The 19,670-nt window shown below is 31.6% G+C and overlaps 1 protein-coding gene across 1 annotated transcript in view; it reads right to left on the bottom strand.

Annotated features, from left to right (window-relative positions):
* Positions 1-1,679: 1,679 nt before the first annotated feature.
* Positions 1,680-19,670, bottom strand: part of LOC134717572 (uncharacterized protein DDB_G0279899-like) — a 42,316-nt gene continuing 24,325 nt past the window's right edge. Inside the window, exons 11-18 of the mRNA XM_063580064.1 lie at positions 15,342-15,398; positions 11,439-11,459; positions 10,165-10,170; positions 9,471-9,476; positions 4,568-4,570; positions 2,569-2,636; positions 2,206-2,220; positions 1,680-1,765 (exon numbers count right to left, since the gene is read on the bottom strand). Of these exons, the coding sequence (XP_063436134.1) occupies positions 1,680-1,765; positions 2,206-2,220; positions 2,569-2,636; positions 4,568-4,570; positions 9,471-9,476; positions 10,165-10,170; positions 11,439-11,459; positions 15,342-15,398 (262 nt within the window). The remainder of the gene's footprint in view (positions 1,766-2,205; positions 2,221-2,568; positions 2,637-4,567; positions 4,571-9,470; positions 9,477-10,164; positions 10,171-11,438; positions 11,460-15,341; positions 15,399-19,670) is intronic.

Raw genomic sequence — 19,670 nt, 5'->3', positions numbered from 1 at the left:
ATTACCTCAGAATTATCAATGTTCGTGCGTTCTTCAGATTGTTGGATTTCCATAATCAAGATCACTAATTTCAATAATAATGTGCGTTTGACAGTTAACATTCATTTTAACAAAGATTCGACCGTCTGTAGTCCAACAGGCATTGCATTTTTTTTTGTTGTACTTTGGAGGTTTGTCCTAACATGTTTTAGGTTTTCTATGAAGAAAGTACCATTAGGACCACCTTTCAAAGCCTTTTTTTGTATATATCTAGAATGATGCTATCAGTATCGACTGGCTGAACGATTATAACATTATTTGTCTATGTCTGCTGGAATAGGAATATTGTTGATACACAGGCTTGTCCTTCTGGAATACTGCTCCTGAATTTCAAGCCTGTTTCATGTTTATCGATCCTATCGTAGATTAAGTTGATTTCTTGTTCACGTTCTTTGTTTGATGGGATCATGTCGTGGGTGGTGCGTTGCTTTTGTGTTTCAACTATACTAGACTGACTTTCTAATTTTTTGAAATATTGGTTGCATTTCTTCGGCAACACATTTTTAACTTCTGCTTTTATTATTAGCTCTAATGTAGCGCTGATTTGTTTAGACAAGATGGGTATAATAGTATTTAATACCTTTGGACTACCGAGGGCTTCAAGGACGCTGTCAGTTACAGACTTACGTAAACTATTGAAGCAACCTTTTTTAAATGTTTTATGTCAGTAAGATCTCCAATCAAGTTACCGCTTCTTAGTTGTCATGTTTTCTGTTTAAGTGTCGCTGGGAGGGTATATGGGCTATCTTGGTAAGATCGCTTGTTTCCAATATATTGTTGTGACGTGATTGTGGAAACTGGTTGAGAGCAAGTAATCAAATCATCTGGATTTCACCTGGAGATTCATTGTTACTTTCAAAAATATTCAAAGATTATCACTGTTAAATCATATAATTGAGCAGATGCGTGTTGCTGCAGGGGAAATATAAAAGCTGAAAACACATTTAGTTATCATTCTATATCAGTAGATACAAAAAGTACGACCAATGCACATGCTTTAACTTTTAAGTGAGACTATTTTCCTTCGTAGTAAGAGGAACATCAATATCCGAATCGACCTTCGTCGCAGCATACAATTGATTGAGGTTAAATGAATACTGTATAATTTCTTTCTTTTACAGTGAGAGTTATAACATTTCGAACTTTCGGTAAACAGAAAGTGGCTTCACAGCAATTGTGAAAATAACATTACATGGTTGCTCAGAATTATCTAGCTGCAGTCCATTACACAAAATTTCCCCACAAGACGTATAAAAATGCTTGATGTATGTTTTTTTTTTCTTTTCGAACATGATGGCAAAACCGATAAAAAATCATTCTCGTAACTCTAGTAGCAAAGTATAATGCATGATGCAGAAACAAATAACAACATTAAAAATAACAAAGTCTAATTAACTAATTCGAAACTTATATAATCCTAAGACATGAAAAAAGTGTTTTAATTTGTTATCATTTCTATAAGAATAGCAAACGGTGAATGATTGTGTAATGCTACAAGTTAGACATCATTCTTTTTAAGTTAAAAAAAACCAACATTATGGTAAACTTTTATGTTGCAAGAATCACACAACTTTCAAAATCAAAACTAACATACAAATAATACAAGGAACAGTATTTTAAGATTGTTTCCAACTGTAGCATCAGAAGGAAGTATTTTCTGGCCTTTCAGTATCTGTCAAATGTTTGTCACTGGCTGTCTCTTTACTGACTGATGAAGTACATCGATCTACAAAAGTAATATATCAAGTTTATAAGTGTTGTTATACATATGCGATATCTGCCTGCTGAATATAAATTGTTCATCCTCCTTGAAACGCATTGCAAGTAATAAACTTATGTAGAAGACACCCATAACACTTAAATAAAGTAATGTTGTTTTATGTAAGGACTTAATAAATGTAAGTGAAGTCATACGTTATGTCTTTATATGGCGAGTTTTTTATAGATAAAAATACAGACACGTCAATGCATGTTTATTCATGTCATTTGTTGTTGTATTTATATTAACTATGCTATGGAAATTGGAAATACTTGTTTTATACCTCGTTAAAACTGATACAAAGTTATATAAAAGAAGACATATACTTATTTTTATTACAAATTCATTGTATAGATTTCCAAGCCATTCAATGTGAAACATTTATGTGTTTTCGTTTTTATACTCACCCTCCACAAACACATCTGAAATAAGAACGGTTTATATCATATAAAACTATCTCTTCAACACTGTTGCGTACATTTTACTACATATTGGACCTATCAGTGTGCGTTTTCTCATTTATATTGTTTAATTTCATGTACGGTATTTTAAAGACAATTTACAGTATTTATGATGCACACTTTTAAATACTGCACGAAGTTAGTATCACATGAACCTACGACGTATTTTAGTTTCGATCTATGATATTCATATGGTTATATATAATATTTATACAATGAGGGGAAGGGGAGTCTGGAAAAGAAACGCCGACAACACATTTGGAAGGGTTTCGTATATAGACACACCGTATTCCGAAGTGTATAACTTACTTGCCTCCGATGCTAAATTCTGTATTTGTTTACATTGACTATAAAAGGTAATGTAACGGAAATCAATACTAATTACAATATCAAATCATTATTAATTGCAAGAAATGGAAGTCTTTGAAGATTTAGGTCCACTTATAACCTTTTTTTGACGATATTTAATCACATTTGTAACAAGCGAGTTTATTTTACAAAGTTGTCTTCTTGCATATTCCCGCATATTCAAATACAAGTTCTGTATATGTATTTTTGTACAACTTTGCCATGTGGGATTAAGATTTTAGCTTCAAGCAAAGGAGAATTCAAATGTCTTTTTGTATTGATAATAGATCATGTAGATACTTAATATTTTTTCGCTATTGGAGTTTCCTGAAATAGGTTTTTAATATGTCTTGCAACAACTTGTAGTTAACACTACGTGTAATGTCTTGTGCTAAGCTATTAAAAAAATCATATTGCTATGAAAAATAATAGAATGTGCTTTCGGGATGTCGTAGCAGAAACCCCGTCCGTCACACCCTGTTGTCACAACCTGTTGTGAACACTACGTGTAATGTCTTATGCTAAGCTATTAAAAAAAAAAACTATTGCTATGAAAAACAATAGAATGTGCTTTCGGGATGACGTAGCAGAAACCCCGTCCGCCATACCCTGTTGTCACAACCTGTTGTGAACACTACGTGTAATGTCTTATGCTTATCTATTAAAAAAAATCCTATTGCTATGAAAAACAAAAGAATGTGCTTTCGGGATGTCGTAGCAAAAACCCCTTCCGTCACACCCTGTTGTCACAACCTGTTGTGAACACTTCGTGTAATGTCTGATGCTAAGCTATTAACAAAAACCTATTGCTATGAAAAACAATAGAATGTGCTTACGGGATGACGTAGCAGAAACCCCGTCCGTCACACCCTGTTGTCACAACCTGTTGTGAACAGTACGTGTAATGTCTTATGTTAAGCTATTAACAAAAATCCTAATGCTATGAAAAACAATATAATGTGCTTTTGGGATGTCGTAGCAGAAACCCTGTCCGCCATACCCTGTTGTCACAACCTGTTGTGAACACTACGTGTAAAGTGTAATGTCTTATGCTAAGCTATTAAAAAAAATTATATTGCTATGAAAAACAATAGAATGTGCTTTCGGGATGTCGAAACAGAAACCCCGTCCGTCCCACCCTGTTGTCACAACCTTTTGTCAAAACCCATTGCTATAAATAACAATAGATCTATTCAATTAACACGTGTTGCAGTAATAGAAACTATGACATTTATGAATAGAACTGGGGTGTACATTCATTCATTAAAAGGAACAGATTGCAATTGTAAAAATTATTAAAATAAAAACATGATATCTCATGTGTACAGCATATCATGTATCTGTAAAAAAATGTAGAAAATAAAATACAATTAAGAAGAATTTGTATGATTGCCAAAATAAGACTACTCTTCATATGATACCGAATTCACCTTACGAAGATCAACAATGAAGAATCACCGTACAGCTTGTCAAGTTGGAGAAAGGTCCTTTATACCACAAACATAAAAACAATATGACCATCCCGGTAATTTATTAAAGCTTGATAAATAGTGTCTCAAATTTCTAAGACGATGTCCTAAATATGATGCATGATGAGTATATTCTTATGTTTGAATACTGGCAATATTGCAATAGAAGTTTAAAAATGCAGATGCTATAAATTTTCCCTATAATCTGTCATAATTGTTCATATTCATTACGAAGATCATGGTGTTTTACCAATTCATTTCGGATACAATTTTCAAATACTTTATTATTAAAACTGTAAGTTCATTATTTAACTGTTTACATTTCGGTAGAGGTTTTTGTTTTATTAACATTTAATAGATGTTAGATAGGATTCACAAATCTGGCTTTGCAACATATCAACAGCGGACTGCACCAACACCTTGTGTTATCAATTTCATAATTCATATAAATGCTAGATATTATACTTATCTGCTTTATACCTCACACTTACCTCCTGAAAAAGGTAAAATACATACATCAGAGGATACAGCATATCAATTAACAATACATGATGAAAGTACAGTGGAATTATTGGATTAAGTTGTGTTTAGTGATAGTAACACATTTTGGTCATTATTCATGTCAAATATTTAAATGTGATATTAGTACCAGCACATTATACTGGAACAACTAATGCATTGTGATATGTTGTCTTATATTATACCAAATGGTTAATTCCTTTAGAGGAATGACGTAAAATAAAATTGAGAATGGAAATGGGGAATGTGTCAAAGCGACAAAAAGTGTTGGTTTTTTTTTAAAAGAGAAAAAAATCAAACAGGTGTATGTGTTAGGTGAAAAGAGTGTTATGTTGTAAAAAAACGTTACACAAATCATTGTCTATTTATAAATTTATCAATTATAAATATAATAAGGTATACATTTCATATATTTAACAGGCTTCAACACTGCTGTTATCAATTACTATTGGCAGTGCATTTTTGTTACATTGAGCATCCACGCGTAATATACACAACTGTTGAAATAACAGTTGGTCTAAACATGATAGACGACATGTGTATCTCAATACATTATTCATAGAACTTAAGACACCTACATATGTAGCTATTAAGTCTTGATTTGTTTAGAAGAAATAAGTCAAATTATTTTGAAAGACACTTGTTTATTTGTATTATCTTACTTTTGATTTCTTTATCTTAGGCAAAACTTTCTGTTTACAGTTCACAAATCTCGTAAACATCGTTTTATTACATTCCAGGCAAACATGTCGTTTTACGTCTATGACAGATGACTGAGATTTTAAGGGGAAAAAAGAAACCATCTAAATACCTAAATAGATTTGTATTTAAAAACTGGGAATATGAATCAATATCCTCAAAATCTATAATATCTTTTTAAGTAAGAGCCAACAAAATAAAAAACAAATTAGATTTACCAGTTTTGATATGATAACTGGACTTGAAGTTTGTCTAAATATCTTTGTTTTCGTATGGAGATTCCGTAAATCAGACTTATTGCGCACCTGTATCTATCTTGTACCAAATCTACTTATTTTCTTGTCACCAAAATTGATTTTGTACATTTTGCTGTTTTTTTTTAATAAAACTTGATGTACAGCATTTCATCAAGTATCCCTCATGTCCCTATAATTTTTTTTTCAATATTATCCAAGAAAAATATCCACTTGAATCAATGATACATATCATAAATATTTGAATAAACAAATTACTGTTACAAAACATCAGTTTATTATTTATAATCTTAGTTATCATGTTAAAATAGTTTTAGGTGAAGTTTATTTGAACGGCAACTCCGGAATAGTTTTTTTTACATTATATCTTATGTTTCAGAAACGAACTGCGACTAGTGACCTCGCATGTCTTTTAATTTTATTGTTCAAAAAGTGAAAGTTCATTTAGACATGTAAGTAAATGAACTGATGTATTTTTTCTTGACAATTCAATTATCTAATGAATCTTTACGGGGCATACATTTTAGTTTTTATTATTGGTATTATATTTATTGTAGAAAGTTTGATAGATCACATCTCTGTTGTGTCCAACATAGCATCCTAATATAAAGTGTAATATTTGTATCTGATTATTTTATGATTGGCATTTGGTTATGTTAGCCTTAAAATGTGTGTTGCAACAATACAGTATTAAGTCCCCTATGAGTGGTGTACTTATTAGTTTGGACTGTATTTGTGTATTAATGTTTGCTTTCCGTCTTCTCAGCACAACATGGCTATATTGTGGTGACAGCACATTTTTATAATAAGAAAAACGTATCAGTTATTAAAATCATACAAAGGATGCCTTCGGGTGCTGGACTGGAGTTTCTCGCTACCATGTGGACCCATTGGTGGTCTTCGGCTGTTGTCTGCTCTATGGTCGGGTTGTTATCGCCTCAACACATTCCCCATTTACATTTTCATTTTTTGTAAATACATCAATTCCCGAATCAAAAATATATATTGTCCAAAATAGAAATAAGAGCTATGACAATCGCGTCATAGCTCCAATAAGTATATCTAGTAATTGCATCTCTTCAAATACACGAAGAGGTCCTACAACGACTATTTACTTTATTACTTACTTACTGATCTATTTTGTAAGTTAATTTTTTTTTTGGTTATCATTATGGAATATGTGTTTCAACTACAATGTCATCCCTATTTACCGACTGCGACCTATCGATTAATAATTATCACGGGGTTTGTACTTACATAAACAACACTGCGTCTGACACATTTGGGTATGATCTGCTGACCCTTCCATCGCACTTGAGATCATCAAATATTTGTTTGGTTTTGTTCTACTTACTAATAGTCTTAAAGTTGTGCACTGTTTTTTTGGCTGTTGGTCTTGTTTGTTTTTAATCATAGCTTTAGCAGGTGTTGCATTGTAGAACAATTCTAACGAACATAATTTCAATTGTAGCACCTCATATACAAAATTTTCTATCTATTATCAGTGCATTATCAATTATTTATAAATTCTTCACAATATACTTATCTGTTTGGTTAGTATCACTTACCGTCTACTGAAAATATAAACAAAAAATAGACTAAGTAATGCCCCTGCAACACACTATGAAGTAACTGTAATGTAAAAAAAGCCAATGTAGGTCTTTCTTTGAAATAGTATTGTGGCTTAAATGACATTCTACAGTATTATTGAAAGGGAAAATTGTAATAGTTATGTTGAAGCTATAAAAGCATTGAAATACTATATGTGTTAACATGGTGAAGCGAAATATATTTAAGCACTTACATAGGTAACAATAGAAAAAAGACATCACAAGCATTAATTCTATGAGGCAATTGGGCATTTATATATTATCATCTGTTTGTGATATGCTATCCTTCGAAAGACACGGTTGAACACTTATCTTATATATATAGACGAGTTGTATATATATATATATATATATATAACGAAATTTGTTTGACATGCAAACGTATAAAAATTGCGGTTTTTATCCAACGCAGTCATAGGTTTGAACGTAGTTTTCAATTTAGACTCGTTTATATTTTTTGTTTGGGCATGTATCATATTTTCCCTCCAGTTTATATGATCCGTTCATCCTATATATTGACTCTTAAAATTCAAGAGTTAATCTAAAAATTAGGGTACTTTCTCTAAAAATGAGGGTACTTTTTATATGGCCTTCCAAATACCGTTTCGATCCCTAACATCACTGAAGAGACATTTATTGTCGAAATCCGGATATGGTGTACTAAAGAAATATTGACACCGAATGTTTGTGGCACAACATCCTGTCCACAAGTTAACAAAAAACTTTTTCTGTGACGTATTAAATTTATATTAAGATCCTTTTGTTACATCTTGTGATCAATTTTATTTGGCAATCGCCAATGGCAGTCAGCAGGGTTAAAGAACATCAGTTGTTCGACCTGTTAGTCAAATGCGTTTTGTGTCAATATACTTTTTCACTCTTTTGGTCTTTTGGAAAATGTTGTTTGTGCTGTTTTTAGACCCTTCTACAACGAAATTTGTTTGACATGCACACGTATAAAAATTGCGGTTTTTATTCAACGCAGTCATAGGTTTGAACGTAGTTTGTAATTTAGACTCGTTCATAGACGAGTTGTATATATATATATATATTTACATAGAAAGTTTTTTCCAATTATCTGCCTTAGTTCCTGACGTTACCCCTAGACTTCTTCGTACTAACTCACGATATTAGATACGTTTGAACCCGGACATGTCAATACCCAGGTTACAAATCGATTAAGCTGTATTGATTATTATAACACATTCACAAATACAAAAACATTGTCTTGCAGGGTCGAATGTGATAAATCAGAGGGATTTTTTTATGGAACTTAAGCACATTGCTGTGAACAGTCCTTAACTTTTTCTGAGTAAAAAAACGTCTAAAGACATGTTCCGTTTGATGATTGAGTGACGTTTTTGTATGGCATCGGGTAGTATGTCAAACATTGTATAAATTACCTCTACGATTTAATTTGGCCGAAAAAAACAATTTAATTTTACAGGCCTTGTTATCGTATAGTTATTAAAAAGTTTTCGATTTTTTCTGAGTTAATGTTGTCGGAACGTCTATCCATTTTGAAGTATAAATCATCTCTTAATACTCAGTTGAAATGCATAAGATTATAACTACGTAATACTGCATGTAGTCTCTGGGTGGTAGGTGTCATTGTTATTATGTGAAGAAATGTGCAGGAATGGATAAAGAAGGGTGCCCGGGCCCCCTTGTGAAGCTTCATTTATGGTTAGTCCATTTTTTTAACGCTCACTACAAATGGCGTCTTTTTTTGGGAACCTGCGACCCCCTTCCTTGATCAACATCGGATGTGTACATATTCTATACAAACAGAGGCAGATGAAATGTAGTCGTTGAAATAATTTTCATAGATAATTTGAGCTTGACGACGTGAAACAAGTTTTGTACAAAAAAAAACGGATTGTTTATATCTTATATTTACATATTTTATTGATTGAGTTTTCCACCGTCTGAAATTGTCTACCATTTTTTGTACAAGTTTTCGTCGAAAAAGAAATTCCTCCACCTTTTTATAATCTTAGGTAGCATTCATAGTGAAATGAATAAGAAAATTAAAATGTAAACAGAAAATCGATAATGTTTTTATCAAAACACATGCGGTTTTTTTCACGGTTTTAAAGGCGGATCGGTCAAGGGAGTGGTTAATAAATGGGCCCATGTTTTATAGGACAGAAATAGATACAGTTTTGATTTTACATTTTACTTTATAATAATTGCGACTTTTGAAAACTTTCATTTTACCAATTTTGAGGAAAAACACCACATAAAAAAATTCACAAGTCATTATACTTTTCATATTGCGTTAACTTATCTGTTTGGAACATTACACTTACGTTCCGCTGAAAAACAAATATAATTTGAATGAATAAGATATACCATCAACATAACAACTTATAATCATGTAAACTCATCAATTGATACAAACAAAAAGTAAAAACATATCATATGACTTGTTCCCTTTTTTTTTAATTCAAATTGTGTTTCTATAATGTGGTATATATTAAAAATATACATGGAAAATTATGTCATAAAAGCAAGCAGTGATTTGTTAGCGGGAGCCCATCATCTAGCTATACAAATATAAAGAACGCATGTTCTGTTCTTTCAACAACCATAACATATGGGAAAAATGTCATGTCATTAGGAGAACATGTAATTTGGATCAAGCAATAAACAAAAACGCATGGTTATACTATAGAATTGGTGTGTATATGTTCTCTAAAGCTTGGTGTGTCAAATAAAGTTACTTTTTAAGTATGACAGAGGGCTGTTACAATGAAAATATAATAATACAACACGTCTCAGTGTTTGGTCTAAATTATCATTTGGATGAGCTTTCAATCGAAAGCAGTTGTGTATATAATATAAGGTATGGCAACAACAAAATTCAAAATACACAGTGATCTTTTAGATTTTATATTTTTCAATAACCACATACATTTTAAATGTATTTTAATATAATCCTTTATTTCAACTTTGTGTGTATGCATTTACAAAATATACTTATCTCTTGTAAATATCACTTACAATGGGCTGAAAATAAAAGAAATATAAGTTTAATATCAGCTTAAATTACTAACGCCAAAAGCGAACAAAAAACCCCATAATCTTGTAAATAATAAATCATAAGTCTTACAAATTATGATCAGAATAATATATTAACGCCAAAGATCGTAAGTAATACAAGAAGTTTTTAGACCAAATTGAACGTATTGTATCAAGGCAGACTCCACAAAATAATTCCTGACTAGTCAAGTGCATTTATTGCCTTATGTAAACATGGTTGGTTATTATAATCGTTTAGACTAATCCATTATTTGAATGTGGTAGTGTTTTTATATTGTTGAAAATCAGATCAAAATGATTTTGTCTGTGTTCACAATCTTATACACGATATATGTAGTTATCCTTTCATAAATGGGTGGGTGCTGCTCATTTTCGAAGGCCGTACGGTGACCAAAATATCACTTTTTTTTCTGTAGAGAGTTTACTCTTTTGCAATTATATCTTATCTTCTTATTTTTTATGTTTGTTGCTTGATTAGTGTTAGAAATAACGCAATTTTTAGCGCTTGTTTACTGCTGGAATGTTTGTTTGGTGAAAGTAGCTGAAGTTCGAGGAAAGAACCACCGACCTTCATTAGGTAAACTGACAATCCTAGTCAACTGGGTTTGGAGTAGAGTGTGCCTCAAACGTGTGGGATTCAAATTCACAACATCATAGCTGGCTGGTGAGACAGTTGGTCGACTACTCCGATCATTCGCCCAACTAGGTCACTCTACAACGCTTGACGGAAAATAACATTATATCCATCAGTAAAATAAAAGAACTGTGTAAGATTTCTTTTATTCTTTGTCTTGAAAAAGTTTTGGAATTATAGTTATGCATAATGTGCTTCTATGTGGACTAGACATACATATTACGGGAAGAACATCCTCTAATGTTAAGGTGTTCATTATCTAGTAGTGAGATATTTAGGCTGAGCATGGAAATAATACTAGTAGATCAGAAAATGGAACCGGGTATGCGTCAAAGACACACGTTTGTAAGTGTTATAAAAGTTTAAATGTTTCGACATGAATTAAAGCAGTTATTTTAAGTAGTTAGTTATTCAATATCTTTTTAAATATTTAATTTCAGGAACAAAGTATTCAGATGTCAAACACCTTAAATCATTTCACGTAATTTCACGAAGTTGATCTATGCGTAATTGCAACTTTGTTTTCCTGATATCAGCAATTTTATACCAAGAAAATGGTGATTTTTTAATTTTATTCGAAGACATACTATATAGTACTTACTTATCAGTGCTCTCTTCCTTCCTGAAAAAAAACCAGAAAGAAAGCTTTTATGGTATACATTTATGAGTTAATTTTTTCTAAAGAAAACTACAGATGAATTGGAAATCATAAGGACAAGTATGACATTATTGAGATAACATTAAAGGTATTACACGTGCTGCATAATACATGCATTTCGACTGTGAATTTCTCTTCAGTGATGATCAACTTTAAAATCGAACAGTTAAAACCAACTTATAGTGTCTGAAATAGCCGTTAACAACAACAGCTAACTATTACAATACACCTAATCGCTATGTATTCCATTCAGGATAAGTTCTAAAATTACACAACTTTTTTTCATCCAGTTGACCCTGTTTAAACAAATCACCATGCATGATACTTTGAAATGAGACCTGTTTGACCAACCTTTAATACTTCAAACAAAATATGTTTTTGTACTTCAATTTTAATTTCGACCAATAATTTGTCCGAAGTACACGGATGCCCCACTCGCACTAACATTTTCCATAATCCATGGACCGTAAAATTGGATAAAAATCTAATTTGGCATTAACATTAGAAAGATTATACTTTAGGGAACATATGCACTAAGTTTCAAGTTGATTGGACTTCAATTTCATCATTAACCTGTAACTCCCACTTTCATTTTCTATTTCAATTCCTATTTTTAGAGGACGTGAAATTGGGGTTAGAAATCTTATTTTTGTTTAAAATTAGAAAGATCATATCAAAAGCAACAATTGTACTAAGTTTCAAGTTGATTGAACTTCAGATTCATCAAAAACTACCTTGACCAAAAACTTTAACCTGAAGCATGACGAACGGACGCACAGACGAACGAACGGACGGATGCACTAATGAACAGACGGACGAACGGAGCCACAGACCAGAAAACATAATGCCCATCTACTATCGTAGTCGGGGCATAACAAGTGGATCATACTCTATCAAAGTTTCTTAATGATCGCTTTCTACAGTTTTTCGTCCCTCAGCTCACTACTGATGACTTTTATTTTCGGCGGCCTGACCCAAACAGGAAATCGTATAAATGACTGTTTTCCCCGGATTGGACTTAATAGGGTTAAACTGTATATGATTGATGCATGTTCGCTGTGTCTTTAATAATTCAAAAAAAGATTATGCTTTATGTTGTTCTGGAATTTCCATCGAAACTCAGGTTTTTACCAATATATGAGGTTATGTTTTTGATTAACTTACTAAATACACGATACAAACCAACATCATGCTTTTACATCATAAGTTCGGTATCCACGAACTTATAAAACGTCGATTAATGTAACTGTTGGCATATCTAATAAATGTTAGCAGATGTGGTTTGAGTGCTAATAAGGCAACTCGCAATCCATTAAACCTGCTTAATTCTTTTTCTGAACATTATTGTTTAACACATTAACGTATTTACAAGATCTGCGTGTCTTATAGGAATTCAGTTTTAAACATTCTTTCGGTAAGCAAAATCCTAACGTCGATGGCCAATGCAAACCATTTTCCTGCGTACAATTGTTTAGTACCTCAAAGTATTAACTGAGTTAATTTCTACAAGGAAACGTATTCGAAATACTTTTGTTTTACGTCAATAGTTCCATAATGATTTTCTGAAACATTGCAAACATCTTTGTGGTAATACATTTTTGTAACTTCTTCCAATGCCGGAACGCGCATAATATTCTTCATTTCTTTGAACATTTATATTGGAAAACCTCTCTTTCGTCAATCATTAGATACGCCGTGTCATAAATGTAATATAATTATACATACTAACTTTATGTCCATTGAAATGGTACTTAGCCATTTTAATAATTTCCTGTAACAAAACTTTAAATTTTTCGAAAAACTAAGGATTTTCTTATTCCAGGAATATATTACCTTAGCCATATTTGGCATATTTTTTTGGAATTTTGGTCTTGAATGCTCTTCAACTTTGTAATTGTTTGGCCTTATAAATATTTTGACCTGAGCGTCACTGATGAGTCTAATGTAGACGAAACGCGCGTCTGACGTATTGAATTATAATCCTGGTACCTTTGGTAACTATAAGGAACTCACCCACACTTGCCACATTTAAACAGAAATTTTCCTTAATCCTTGGTTTGTATAATCTCTTTGTATTCACTGAAATGACAAACGTTTTTAATTATGTAAGAATAACTCTTGTTTATTTGATATTATCAACATTGAACAAGTACTCAATAACTAGTCAAAGCATTATACCACATACAAAAAACAAAGGTATTAAGATAAACCTGTGACACTTACCACGTCGGTGATTTTTGAGTTAAACACTTTGAGAACCTCAAACCCGAAAATAGATGAAAGCCTTGCATTAGGAATTGTTATTCCTTATATGTCCGTTGGTGTCACATGTAGCGCATAATTGATTACCATTTGAGAGTACCATCGTTCACCATAGTTTTTTATGGGGTTCGTCGTCACATCGTTCTGTTTTGTGTGTGTGTTAATGTTGCCATGGCATTGTCATTATATCATAACTTTTTTTCCAAATACGTAGGTCATTAGCAAATTACAGCTCGTTTTTTCCCACAACTTATGTTTCTACCAATAATTATAAACGTACCATATTTTTATTCATATTGAACTATTTTTGTATTTCTTTGCTAATTGTATATTGGCATATTTGTCATATTGCCTTATCATGACTACGGATTTTTGTTTTACGGGGTTTCGTCTTTTTTATGATTTGAAAATATCTCATGGAGAGATGAACAATCACTATTTCAGAACACATAGGTAACTTTGCTAAATAAAAATTATTAAACTGAGGCAAAATATTGGAAATGTTTGCACTTTTGTTTTATGTAAAAGCCATTAGAAACGAGTGACTGGTGAAAAATAATTTTTATACAATTATTTAACCAATAACATCGAGAATGGAATTGGGGAATGTGTTAAAGACACAAAAAAAAACGACCATAGAGCAGACAACAATGCACGTATATATCATAAATGTAGTCTTCTCTGCACGATTTGATAATCTTTTACGCATCCATATCGTGTAATCGTCAATTTTCCTTTCTCTAGGTCTGTTATGATGTGAAAATAAATCAGCTTATTATTTGTTGTGTTTTGATGCAAGTAGTTTATCGATTTTCACCTTATAGTAAACCATCAACTATTTTATTAACAGATCCATGCGTTTTGCAATCATCGGATGTTTACGAGAAAGATCACGCTGATTTTACTGCATACGGAAAACGCATCGGCGAATTGTAACCTGGATGTAAACAATTTTAAATAGCTAACTTCTTCTAATTTTGGATAAATTATAAAATTTATTTGAGAAAAAAATTAAATGTCCAAATGTTTTATAATAAAATACTAGCCATTTAGTTATAAAAAAAAACTTGTGCATCATTTTTTTTTTTAAAGTTTTGTATGACGTTAAGCAAAGTAAAAAACATGAAGAGTAGGTTGTTGTTTCTTCATTGGTCAATAAAACTAGATTTATTTTGAAGTCATGATAAGTGAAATTAAGAAAAAACATAATACTGACGATAATGACGATAATGAAAAGCAAAGTTTTGAATTAAAAAAAAAATATGTAAAAAGAACGTTTTTTTGTAACCGTGCGGTTCTTATATCTTATCATTTGAAACAAGTATTTTTTATTCATAACTCCCTCTGTTGTGTCTCGGCAATGCTAGTAAGTGCTTGATAACGTATATAATTCAAAACACGCGACTGTATAGAAGATGTAAAACTAAAGCAAAGACAAAAAAAATAAACAACGTTAAACTATAAAGGATTACACGAATGTACTATGTGCTTTTTTAACATTTGATATAGGGTTACATTCAGCATTGTCATAGGCGTAAATGTGATTAATGTCACACTGTAGAAGATATAAACACATGGTCCTACCTTTTTGGTTTAAGCAATTCTTGTTCTGTGACTGCTGTTAGTCGCGTACATGCATCACTGTAACATAACCATTTAATATGTTTACATATTTTGTTCTTTTATCATGTTTATGCTTGATTTACAAAAAAAGAAAATCAAACAATTAAGGAACCACCAGCATGTGGTAGTTTGAAACTCCGAATAACTTTATATTTAAAAGAAGTATATGCAGCGTATTGTCTAATCAATTTACTGTAGTTTGTTTTTAATCGAGTATGAGTAGTAAAATGTTAATGCGCACATTTTCTTTTAATGAAACTATCTTCACTGCGTTTGTATGAGATACTATTTAAAAATGTAGTTTTAATCTTGAAGAACAGAATATAGATTATGCAATATATGAACCAGATAGAAAAAAAACTTGTAATATTACACATTGTCACATTAAAATTATACAGCTATAAAAAAGCAACTGGTGCGACTGTAAATTGTAGTAAACTATATAAATAAAGGCAGCAGTAATATACCGCTGTTTAAAATTCATAAATCGATTGTGAAATAAAACAAATCCGGGTTACAAACTAGAACTTTAAATAAACCTGTGTAAAGTACATGTTTATTAATTTAGTGTATCTTAAGATTACTTAAATTATTGTAGATACATATGCATGTAATATAAAAGATAGTATTTTTTATAATTGGAAAGTATATCATATTCTTTCTTAAAACGCATTCGTTGAAAACATCAATATTGAACAACATCAATAGTTGATGCCTTGTTTAGAATATATCAAAGATAACCCATATTTGAAGATTAAACACACCAAGGGGTGTCAGTGTTGATCAAACGAAAGACCGACATTAATGTGTGTAATTGGACACGATAAACCCTTTAAAGAGGGACGAAAGATACCAAAGGGACAGTCAAACTCAGAAATCGAAAATAAACTAACAACGCCATGACTAAAAATGAAAAAGACAAACAGACAAACAATAGTATACATGACACAACATAACAGAACTAAAGAATAAACAAACCAACCTTTAAATATGCAGCGTGTGGTTATTAATGACTTTAACCAAAATAATATGTTTCAAGGGTGTCTGTATTGAATAATTTGTGATGGCTTATATAATCTATTGTATAGATATCTACTAACGTAACTATCAAGTGCATAATGTATACTTCAAAATTTTGTCTGTAATTAAAAACAGAAAGTATATGTTACATACAAAGGATTTAAAAAAGAGGGACGAAAGATACAAGAGGGACAGTCAAACTCATAGATTGAAGACGATTGAAAGCAAATTGACAACGCCGTGGCCAAAAACAAAAAGTCAAACAGACAAAAACTAGTACAGAATACTGAGAAACACAAACCCTACCAGATAATGGGCGTGATCTCAGGTGCTCCGAACGGGTAAGCAGATTCTGCTCCACATGTGCCTCCCGTCGTGCTGCTTATTGAATTACAAATACTTACCGTTAATATATTTTCTTTCATCTGAAAGGTATAATATACCATATTTCTTTTTAAAAACATTTATATAATGAACTCTTTGCATCGTTGGAATTGTAAAGTAATTAACTATGTTATTATAAATACAATAAAATAAGTTTCATTCTTCATAATAGCTGAGGTAAAGAGTCTGACTACATATTCTATTACATAAAGGCAACAGATGTATACCGCTGTTCGAACGTCATCAATCGATTTGTGAGAAAACAAATTCGTGTAACAAACAAAAAACAGATGGAAACACATCAATTATCATAAGAAAGCAACGAAACAACAGAAACACCAAAGTGCAAAAAAGAAAACTACACACACAAACATATTTAGATACGAACAACATGATACCTATCTACCATTTTCCTGACCTAATACAGCACATTTTAAGAAAAAAATGTGGGTTGAACCTGATTTTGTGGCTAGCAAAACCTACATTTTGGAATATAGTAAATATGTTGATAGTGTTAACTAAGCATATAACCACAACTGTGTATTTCAATTTAAAAAAAAAATGAATTTTCTCGATCGGAAAAAGATATTTGCTCTGTATTTATAGAATCAAATATCATCAGGGATTTTTTTTCATTTTTTGTTCACGTATAAGTTGATTACTTTGTAATGTCTTTATGTATAATTTGATTGCGTGATCTGTCTATAATTAAACTTCTTTAATTAGAAATACAAAAAATGAACATTGGAGACAATGTTACATGCATTTATCAAACCAGTTTGCAAGTTTGCCAGTTCATTAACTTTTCTCCAGATTAAAATGTCGTAGAGTCCCGTTCGGTCATATAGTCCAGCCACATCTACAACCACAGTCGCTCTTTACACATTGTTGCCAGACGATGTGAATCTAACTTTGAAAAATAGTGGTTAAAAAGTGGTAATATTTTGTGTTACCTTTAATATCAGTTCCTTTGGTTATTTAGATTGTTGTAAAATTGCAAGAAATTCAAAAGCATTGTTTAAAATATTGTAGTTCTAGGATTGACAGTTATATTTTTATAAGAATAAGTTTTCTTCTGGCGCCTCCATTTTAGGACTTGAATGCTCACTGCGTCCAATATTTCAGCAACACCTACCGGGTAATCTTGTTAGAATAATAATGTTAGAATAATGTTTTAATAATGCAAGTCTTTTTCTCCTATAATTGCATTGGCTACTATAGTATATACGCGTTTGGTCAGATTTAAAGGGATATTTCTGTGTGCTAGATGGCATAGTTTGATATTCCAAGATTGATAAATGCTTGTAATTCAACATTTTGTTTTTTGAATATTCGACCCTTTTTTTTGAATTTTTTAGAAAAGAAAACTGTTTCTGAAATTTGCTAATGGCTGAACCGTTTATAACGGTCCAAAATGTGTTAATGACTCTGAACAGTCATACTCAAATCCGAATTATGCACAAGAAACACAAATTTAAAAATCATACAATGCTAACAAAAATTACATAAATAAAACCCAAATATAAACATTAGATATAACGTCTCGGTACACAAATTGCACCGAGTACCCAAATTGCACCTATTAGTAAAGAAGCAGAGGTAATCTTGCATATCTTCTCAGAGGTTGCATTTCTTTTAATGTTATCAATGCAATTTCCGATTGGAACTCATTACGACTAAAACTGTACCAATTTTACTATTGAGTTCTGTTTTATCCTACAAATGAAAGTTCATGTGCACCACAATTTTTGTCGAAGTTCAAAATATAGGACTTTGCGGCATATTTTTAACGTGTTAACCCTGAACATCTCAGAGTATAAACTAACACTAATTGTCTTAACTTTCACTACCCCGAAAGAAAGGTTACCACGGATTTCAATGTAAATAATATGCACGTGTTGCTTTACTGGTAACATTCCCAAGTTATGTTTCTGTGATATGGAACACAGAGAGCATAATTTGGAACTATGCTTTTCTTCTTGTGAACATGTTCCTTGATTCATATTCGACTTTATAGGGGAAATTCTCAGACAAAAATGAAAATAAGGTAGAAATATCATTTAACTTTATGTTCTGCTATATAAATGATGTCATTTGCCTTACATAATTAAAAGTAATTATGTTGAATGCATCTATATAATAGAACTTTAAACACAGGACACCGAAGGTTATAGTTAAGTTTGCCTTTTTTCTTGGCTGATACCTAAAAGTCGTTTGGTAACTAAATTTTATGAAAACAAAAATTACTTCGGTTATCAAGTAATATTTTTTTCCGTTTCTATGTAGCAGTATTCACGCAAAGCCTGCACATGGAGTAACTACTTCCCATTTGTTACGATATTTCAACGCTTGCGTTTTCTGTCATGATTGCCTCCATAGATATTTGTTGCTTACAATGAAGCTATAATAAACAGGTTTCTTATTGTAATGTAGAAATTACCCTTCCGAATGTTTTACAGACGCCGTCAGTATTTAGTTGATCGGTACGGGATGTGTGCATCACATTTGATAGCGGATATGTTTCACTTAAAATTACTGATCATCGACTTTATATATGCTATGAGCACCTGAAATTAACCCGAATAATGGATGCGGCCGTCTTGCTCAGTATACAGATTTGTATGTAGTACTTGTGGTAGCATGCATGTTTGTTTGGTTGTTCAATAAATAATCTATTTCACAGTAACCTATAATTCAGCGCGCGTTGGCGGAGTTCAAGTAAAATCAGACAAGGTGGCAAAGATGAAAACTAGACAATTTATATAAATACAAATATAATGTAATTTTATTATTTTTTATTCACTATATATTTGTGTTTTTTACTAGATTATGACCAATGCTTATATTCCCAGTTTATATTCATATGCCTCTATTATTGTTGATGTT

The sequence above is a fragment of the Mytilus trossulus genome, chromosome 5, assembly GCF_036588685.1.
Source record: "Mytilus trossulus isolate FHL-02 chromosome 5, PNRI_Mtr1.1.1.hap1, whole genome shotgun sequence".
In the NCBI taxonomy this organism is placed as follows: Eukaryota; Metazoa; Mollusca; class Bivalvia; order Mytilida; family Mytilidae; genus Mytilus; species Mytilus trossulus.
The sequence above is the reverse complement of the archived record's forward strand: the minus strand, read 5'-3'. Positions and strand labels throughout refer to the sequence as shown.